Source organism: Larimichthys crocea, chromosome VI, assembly GCF_000972845.2.
Source record: "Larimichthys crocea isolate SSNF chromosome VI, L_crocea_2.0, whole genome shotgun sequence".
Taxonomy (NCBI): Eukaryota; Metazoa; Chordata; class Actinopteri; family Sciaenidae; genus Larimichthys; species Larimichthys crocea.
The window spans coordinates 8,732,469-8,741,701 of NC_040016.1; the positions used below are offsets into that span (position 1 = coordinate 8,732,469).

General features: G+C 40.4%; 1 protein-coding gene and 1 long non-coding RNA gene across 2 annotated transcripts in view; both read left to right on the forward strand.

The window, feature by feature from the left end:
• Nucleotides 1-197: 197 nt before the first annotated feature.
• pa2g4a (proliferation-associated 2G4, a) lies at nucleotides 198-6,234 on the forward strand. Its single transcript, XM_010748896.3, has 13 exons — nucleotides 198-459; nucleotides 1,403-1,531; nucleotides 1,751-1,856; nucleotides 2,716-2,785; nucleotides 2,892-2,984; nucleotides 3,303-3,366; nucleotides 3,560-3,638; nucleotides 3,868-3,946; nucleotides 4,044-4,177; nucleotides 4,306-4,400; nucleotides 4,482-4,609; nucleotides 4,688-4,741; nucleotides 4,890-6,234. Exons 1-13 carry the CDS (start codon nucleotides 378-380, stop codon nucleotides 4,950-4,952), a joined length of 1,176 nt encoding a protein of 391 aa, XP_010747198.1. The 5' UTR covers nucleotides 198-377; the 3' UTR covers nucleotides 4,953-6,234.
• Nucleotides 6,235-7,746: 1,512 nt separating this feature from the next.
• The window catches only part of LOC104933449 (uncharacterized), a 15,344-nt gene continuing 13,857 nt past the window's right edge, over nucleotides 7,747-9,233 (forward strand). The window contains exons 1-3 of the long non-coding RNA XR_002042754.2: nucleotides 7,747-7,838; nucleotides 7,941-7,965; nucleotides 8,398-8,420. This is a non-coding gene — a long non-coding RNA (uncharacterized LOC104933449). The remainder of the gene's footprint in view (nucleotides 7,839-7,940; nucleotides 7,966-8,397; nucleotides 8,421-9,233) is intronic.

The window sequence follows — 9,233 nt, forward strand, 5'->3', positions numbered from 1 at the left end:
TAAATATATTTAAATAATAATAATATTTAAATATTCACATATATTAAGCGTTTTAATAGCTGAAATTATATGAGAATATGAAATTTTGCCATCAGTATGATGAGATTGATAATAAATGTTTCGTTTAATCTTACTCAGGGTTAAACACTGTCATTGGGTTTTTTTTGGCGGGTCGGGGTCGCTGTGACGTCGTCAGCGTCACACCGTGAAGTGGGAGGGGCTTGGAGGGCAGCGGGAGGGCTGCCTGCCTGCCTGGTGTTAGCAGCAGCAGCAACGGTCGTTCAGAGCCGAGTCGAGCCGAGCCAAGCCGAGCCGAGCTGAGCTGAAGTGTGTCGCTGATTGGGGCCCGACTTAGCGACTGAAACTTCACTGCCAAGATGTCGGACGACGAGCAGGAGCAGACCATAGCTGAAGACCTGGTGGTCACCAAGTACAAGATGGGTGGTGACATCGCCAACCGTGAGTAGATTCGAAACGGGTAGCCGTTGGTAGCCGTTGGTCGTCCGTTGGTCGCCGTTGGTAGCCGTTGGTCGGCCCTGTCGTGCTGCCAGCTAACGTCAGTCAGCTCGCGCAGCCGCCGCCGCCATGTGGTTTACATGCGAGCCACACGTATGCTAAGCTAACTAGCTCGCGGCTAACTAGCTGCTCGTTACCGCGTTAAACTAACGTGGGATGCTAACTCAACCTGCTAGCTCAGCAGCGCAGCCGGCTGACCGTGTTAAACAAACGTTGTAAGCGCCGGGTGGAGATAAGCCGAGGCTGGGCAGCCTCAGATAACGAAGCCCCGCGTTAGTTAGTGTGACATGTTCACGGCTGAACTCTTTGTGTTAGTTTGTCTTTAACTTTTTTATATCAGGTTTAATGCACATATAACAAGGACAGCAGCTGTTTGACCTTTTTTATGGCTTATTTCTTACATTAAAAGACAAAATTTACTGCAAACGAAGCATGTCTTATTAGACATATATACATGGATAATGGTTTATATGTATATTTATGCCACAATATCAGCAAGTGTTGTAAAAAATAAAGTATTTTCAGCTTGAGGAACTGTTTAGAGATAAATAATCAAATGTTAATATGATTTTTGGCTAATCCACCATATTAAATATTAAAAAAACAACTTCTGCCATCAAATAAATGCCTAAATTGTATAAATGTATATTATTATTATCAAAGGAGGCGTTACTGCAGTGTTTACTCTTCTGACATTTGACATATTTGTACTGTTGATCAAATCTTATTTGACTGCACGCTATCGAAGACTGGTTGGTATTCAGTGTTTGTTTTTATTCAGTTTAAGCCGTCAAATGACTCTAGACATTATCTCAGATGATCTGTCGTCTCGTCTCACGGCATCAAGACCACATTAATAATCATTTTGCTGTCTGTTTTTATCCAGAGGCCCTCCGTCTGGTCGTGGAAACAGCCAAGCCCGGGGTGTCCGTGCTGAGCCTCTGTGAGAAGGGTGATGCCTACATCATGGCTGAGACCGGAAAGGTCTTCAAGAAGGAGAAGGAGATGAAGAAAGGTGAGGCTAAAGACGACGCCAGCGTGTTATTCGGGTGAACTGTGGTGACACTATCGAGAAGAGTGTAGATGCAGTCGTGTTAGTAGTCCACGCAGAGTGTATGACTAAGATTGTTAGGTGATCCTAAGTGTCACTCTCTCCATCCTTGTATAGTTTTCTTGCTAAACTTGTGGATGATTTCCAAATGAAGACTCGGTGGTTCTCTCTTCCCTCTTCTAGGCATTGCCTTTCCCACCAGCGTCTCAGTCAATAACTGTGTTTGCCACTTCTCTCCCCTGAAGAGTGACCCCGACTACACACTTAAAGATGGGGATCTGGTCAAAATGTAGGCACCACCACGCTCTGCAATAATGTCACCCCCCCTCTTTTTCCTCTGTGTCTTTGAGTCTCCCAGTGTGCTTGTCCGTGTGATATCTTTGCTCGTATGCGAGGGTTTTCTCTTTGTCTGCTTCGTCAGTAAGGTCTCGTCTTCTTGTCTGTCCTGTGTTGGCAAACAACAAGTAAGGTCTGTCGTTTTTAGAGCAGCTATTTTCAAAGTGATAATTTGGATTTCTAGCTTTGATGGGCACCACATCTGCTAAACTCCTTTTTATATCGCGTGTCTCCGACGCAGTGCCGTGCTCTGAAAAACAAAGTGAGCTCATCTTAGTTGTTGTGTTGCCACGCATGTCTGCGTCCTGTGTCACGTCTTCTGTGCTGCGTGTTGAAATGTGATGTTTTTAAATGTGTTGTGGTGACACACACACCAACGGTTTGTATGTTTCTCGCTTTTCACACACTCTCTCTCTGAACCCTCTGGTCGGGCATGTCTGTTCAGTTTATTACAGTCTGTAGTGCCGTTCCCTCTGAATTCATAAAAAGTCCTTCACTGTATTTCGGCCAAAAAAAAACTCAGCTTGCAGTATATCTTCTATTTAATGACCATAACAGATTAAATTGTCTTATTTTTGTCCGACCTTATTGGTTATTGTTTAGTCTTTATTGGTCTCATTTTCCAAAGTGGAGCATAGTTTGATATTTTGTCCTTCCCAAATAGATTTGATTAATTCGCTCCCGTGTCAACATTAGTTATTTTGACAGCAGGGTGGCAGTTAAACCAGCAGTGACTTTGACACGTGATCAATTAAATGTTTTATTGTTCCTTTCATGCGCTCATCTCTTGTTTTCCTCTTTGTTCTCTGTAGCGATCTAGGGGTTCATGTCGACGGCTTCATTGCCAATGTCGCTCACAGCTTTGTGGTGGGAGCCAGCAAGGTGAGGATTTATTTATTACACTGCTTTAAGTCCCAGTTCGTCGCCGTCTTTATTAGAGCACACCTACTACAACGAGTCCTCTGCTCGCCTTATCTCCTTCCTGCAGGAGAACCCCATCACAGGCCGGAAAGCTGATGTAATCAAAGCAGCCCATCTGTGTGCAGAAGCAGCACTTCGCCTTGTTAAACCCGGTAACCAGGTACATGTAACCCGCCTTCTTGCAGTCTTCTCCATGTCGGCCACAATGACCTCTACAGTTGCAGACTTTGATCATAAATATTTATATGTGCCTTATCGTGAAGAAATAGAACTCTGGCCACATTAGTATGTGAAACTCGTCCCTTTTCTCAGACAGCTCATTGCAGATCCAGTAGTTTTACTCTTTTACTCTCCACCAGATTAGACAGATTAGTCGAGCGTAAAACAAAATGAATATGTCTTCAGCGTTTTCTGATTTCAGTAAGTGCACAGCAGCCTTTTGCATGTGAAAATGATGCATTTTTTCTCTGTTTCTTAGAACACTCAAGTGACAGAAGCCTGGAACAAGATTGCTCAGTCATTCAAATGCACCCCGATCGAGGGTAAGTGTCTCATTAAAAGTCGGTGCCCTGTCGTGGAAAAGGCATTCAGGGCGGCCATGAGTGATCCGTATTTGGATGACTTTCATCCTCAGATTTCCTTCTTGACTCTCTACAGGTTTGCTAACGTAATAATAAGAAAGATGGTAATTGTTTAAGGACTCATAAGTTAATGTGTGGCTTTGTGTTTTTAAAGGTATGCTGTCCCATCAGCTGAAGCAGCATGTCATAGATGGAGAGAAGACCGTCATTCAGAACCCGACAGACCAGCAAAGGTACGTTTAGGCGTCACTGTCTTATCTGTCCAGACAGAAGGTTTCAGTTTGATGTGGACAAGACTTGAGCCACAGATTGGGTTTAAAGAAGTGAATGGAATTTGTTTTGTGGTGCTGAAACCAGCAACCCACGATTATATTTGGAGAAACTCAACAGTAAATTGTCTTTAGTGGAGTACTGCATGACTGAACTACTTTTTCACTGGCTGCTGTTGGCACTCGTTTCCAGGAAGGACCATGAGAAAGCAGAGTTTGAGGTACATGAAGTCTACGCCGTGGACGTCTTAATTAGCACCGGAGAAGGGAAGGTCAGTGTCTTCTTGTCTTGCTTTATTCATTACCCTTAGCTGCAGCGTTTTCATTAGTGGAAAGAACAGATATTTAATGTTTATTATTTCTATTCAGGCCAGAGACGGAGGTCTGAGGACCACCATTTACAAGAGGGACCCCAGTAAGCAGTACGGCTTGAAGATGAAAACTTCCCGTACGTTTTTCAGTGAGGTGGAACGGCGCTTTGATGCCATGCCCTTTACTCTTCGGTATGAACACCACCGCACTTTACATGTAGCAATTTAAATACGTAGTCCACTATCTGTTGGCATTTAAAATAGATTGACAGTTAAAATTAAATATCAATATTTAAATACCACCATCCGTTTTCCATCAGGGCGTTCGAGGATGAGGCCAAAGCCCGTCTCGGTGTGGTGGAGTGTGCCAAACATGAATTGCTACAACCCTTCAGTGTGCTACACGAGAAAGAGGGTGAGTGTTTACCTCCCTTTATGATGTATTTTTCTTTGTAACCGCTCCCTCACTTCATCTTCCCGTGTCTTCTGTTCTCAGGAGAGTGTGTAGCGCAGTTCAAGTTCACGGTGCTGCTGATGGCCAACGGGCCTCACAGAATCACCAACGGACCTTTCGACCCGGAGCTCTACAAGTCAGAGCACGAAGTTCAGGATCCAGAGCTAAAGGTAAAGACTGAACACGGAGCTCGTTCTGCTTTAAACTCTTGTTTTTCTATTCGTACTGAACCTCTTCTCCTCTCTTAGACTTTACTACAGAGCTCTGCAAGCCGTAAAACACAGAAGAAAAAGAAAAAGAAGGTGGGTTATTATTCTAACAATGAACTGTGGTAGTCCAGAGCACACTGGGCTCATTCACCTGTTTTTTTTTGTGTCACAGAGAACACTTATCTGGTTTCATGATGTCTTTTTATGTACTAATCTGCACCTCTCCTTTCACATCCCGCAGGCCTCTAAGACAGCAGAAAATGCCACCGGACAGCCAACCGAGGACACAGAAGCTGCAGAATAAATAGATACTGCCTTTCCACACATGCAAGACCCCAAAGAGAAGCAAGAGAAAACATGAGAAATTGCCCCATTAAACACTGAATAGAGTTGATTTCACCAATTTAAAACGGAAGAATTCAGAAGAACTTTGGAATTAAATGAATATTTAAAAGGTCCGACGTGGACGCTTAACCCTTTACTGCATTAACTGAAAGTACCATGGAAAGAGTAGGAAATAAATAATAAAGAATATTTGCAAATATTTTTTACATGTTTTGAAAAGAATTGTTGCCAAATGTTAACTGTGTGACTGGTGCTTGTTTTTTTATAATCGATCCTGATAAATCTGCAGCTGAACATTTCCTTTAAGAAAAACTGGAGCTTGCTTGGTGGGCATTAATGGGAGTGGATCAGTGTGTATTTCTGAGCTGCAGGTGAAGAATTACTGTGTGATACCATCAGAAACCTGGATCATATCAGCCTCTTAAATAAGGCATAATGTGGATTGATTTTCCTGTTGCTTGAATGGGATGGTACGACTTGAATTCTCACGTTTCCCTTTGGCAACAAGATTACAACGAAGCTGTTCATATGTAAACTGGATTTTATAGTAAAACATCCAGATACTGGAAGGTTAACGAGCACTTTGTCTCAAGTGTGAAGTGTTAAAGGATGACGAGGACTTAATGATCCAGTGCATCATGAAACAACTTTTTTTTTTCTCAACACCACCATGCAGTAAAGGGTTAAATTATAAATTTCTCACTTATGAAATTGCTAAATAATGTAACACAGTCGACGGTAATTACAGGGATTGTAATATAATATGCGGTATTTACTTCAGAGTTGATGTACTGAAGGTTTATGGTTACACTTAATATCATCAAGGTCTGACCGTATTTTTAACTACAGTTTTTTTTTTAAAGCAATAACCAGAGCAGAAGACTGGAATATTTTTAAGTACACAAGCAAAAAAACAGTTGTAATCGGCTTGGGTTTAAAGAACAAAACTGCCACATTTACTGCCATTCCCCTCAAATTTTATGAAAAGATGAAAAACTATGTTCCAGTTTTGAAAAACTTTTCTATCAGTGACGCTGCTCTGACACCATTAGTCTCGTGAAGCATTGAAAAAGGTTTTGTGGGCATCTTTAGTGGATGTTGGACCTGTGAGAGATCATTTCAGGTTTAGAGTTTTCATCTCGAGGTCTCGGACGGTGTTGAGAAAAGAAAAGATCCCGCTTTGTAGCTCATCAGTGGGCAAAGCAACTTTACATCTAAAGAAATAAAAACATTTTCATACATTCGTGTTTGTTTTCTGCAACTTCTTTGGAAATGGCTGCAATAAGGACGGTTGTTGAGGACAACAACAGTAAGGCGTTAAATTCAGAAGCTGTTTTTTTATTGTTTGGACTGATTCTCCAATGATTTGAACGTATGATAGATTTTGATAAACGATTAAATTACAGGTGTACCTTAACAGAGGATTTGATTTATATTACCCTGTCTTGAGCATTCATGTGGTTTTGTGCATGAATCTATTTTTAGATAAAATAAGTTAACTGGAAATAAAGAGTTTGATATAAGAATCACAGTCAATAAATACTGTGAATACAAGTAAAAATAAAACAGTTACAAGATTAAAGAATTATCATTATATATAGATTTGTTATTCCAGATGTTAGATATGTTCATTTAATTATTTAATGTGAATAAATAATAGACTTTCGTAGCTTGTAGCTTTTGTTAAAGATCCGGAAAGTTTTTACAGTACTGTACATATTAAAACATTAAAACTGACTATATACAAATATCCAGCCATGTTCAATGACTGCTGCTATACCAGGACTGATATTTTACTCCTGTGCACACTTACTGACAACCCTCAATTTTCATATACTGTATTTATATAGTGTAATATATCCTATTTGTATAGTACTTTCATATCTATTGATACAGTAATACTTGTATATACTTGATACAACCTTTTCACATTTATACTGTGTATAGTATACATATATTTCATATTCTAGTTTGTTATATTTTATTTCATATCAGGCCATTCTTTATTTATTAATTTATATAAAATAATACTTTTCATGTTTATTGTTATTATTTATTTATTCCACGTTTAATTTATTTAAATTTTTATTTTGCGTGTCTAGTGCCGTTACCCTTAATGCTGAGCTGACCAACACATTTCATTGTGCTGTTGACCTGAGCTGTGTAAACCTATAAATAAATAAACTTTAAACTATTCATATAGTGCAGTACATAACATTTATTTATACAGTGATACCTCTCTCTCCCCAACACTTGACACAATCCTTTCACACTGTACGCAGTACGCTCCCCCCCTCTTTTTTTTGTTGTTATTTTCTATTTATATAACTCATCTCTCTCTCTCTCTGTCTGTCTCTCTGTCTGTCTGTCTGTCTCTTTCAGGGTTATGTCTAGTCAGGCACGGCATTGGTTGAAGATGCAGTCACATCTCCCTTAGATTACAGATTGTAAAGCCCTCCGAGGCAAATGTACTTTGTGACTTTGGGCTATATAAGTAAAATTTGATTGATTGATTGATTGATTGAACTTTTGTAGTATTTATTTGTAGTATTTTATTTCTTTAGCTTTAGTTTTTAATCTTCTTGTTCTAGCGCTGTTGGCCTGTTCTTCTTTATCTAACACATTTCATTGTGCTGTTGTTGCCCTCTGACATGAAACCGACACTCCTTTCTCCCTTATTGAAGGCTGGACACACGTGTAGTCCACTTGGACACACGTGTAGTCCACTTGGACTACATTTCCCATGAACGCGCTGAGTTGGCGCTCAAACATGGCGTCACCTCCGCTATAAATACCTCCCTCCTCCTCCGTCACATCCTCTTTCCGTTGCTCTTCTCGCTCCGAGGTATGGAAACCAGCTTCGCCGCTAACTCAATCCAAACTCAATCACCGGTTTTTACAAATCATCCGCGGTCACTAACGATTTAAATCTCTTTGTTTTTCACAGGAACTTCTCCACGATGAGAGCCAAGGTGAGTTAACCCGGCCATAGTTTGTATTTATGGATCTGTCTGTCCTCTTCCTGCTGCTCGTTAGCCTCTGTGCTAACTTACAACGTGTGTCTGCTTTTAAAAACCCTTCCTGCTCCTTTGTATCTTTTCTTCAGTTGTTTTAACAAATGCTGATGTTAATCCAAGTGATAATAATGTACAAACTAAGTGAGAAGTATTGTAAATATTATATTAAAGGTTGGTTAATGGTGTGTGGAGGCCTGCTCTGGTGCATGCTCGAAGATGAAGCTGTGTTCATGTTCAAAGGTCCAGATCTGCTTCAGCTGCAGCAGTATCGATGTTTTCAGTGTATTTTATCTGCACGCTGTCTGTCAGTCACTGAAACTGGGAGGGTGGACACGGCATGCTTGTACTACGATCACTGTCTAAATAAATATCCCTCTTGTCTTCCAGTGGAGGAAGAAGCGTATGCGCAGGTAAGCAGTAATCTCTTTATAACATTTTACACTAATAGAATAAAATGCGTTCATGTGACAGGGAAAAAATGTTTTAAAGCACTTTATGGATGCTCAAAGACGCTGTAGATTAAAGCAGCATAACAACAAAACTGTACACCAAGCTGAACATTAAGCTTTTTCTTTTTTAAAAAGGTGGTTTGAAGGTGTGCAAGTCAGTACAGTCACTGCATGAAATACTCCAATACACTGCCAATGTGGAGCTGTAGTATCTCGAAATATATTTGTTTTGCCATAATCTGTAAAAGTGGATAGGATCCTATTCCACATTTGTGCACATGGCTTTACTTGTTACTGGACACATGTGGTCCCCAGTTCCAACTTTAAATATTAAAATGGTGGCTTAAAATGGCCTGAGTCATTTGCAAAGTAATTAGGCACTTGTTTCTCCACAACTCTAGTACAGTGGTCCCTCGTTTATCACGGGATACGTTCTAAAAATAACCTGCGATGGACAAAATCCGAAGTAATCAGCTTTTATTTTTTTACAATTTAAGGCTTAACAAACTTTTCTCAGTCAGGCATTAACATTTTCTCACATTTCTCATTTAAACACTTCTCCCATAGCCAATCAGGATGCCAAACACTGTGCGGTCATACTGTACACTGTAAAAGCATGCAAAATTACACTAAAACTCCGAAACGGCAAGGCCGAAAGGTGAACCGCGTTATAGTGAGGGACAACACACTTTAACACACTGTGTTGCTTAAGAAGTGTACTTGCAGTTTGATCTGATCAAATCAGTGTCACATGAAATGCTAAAATTATTTTAT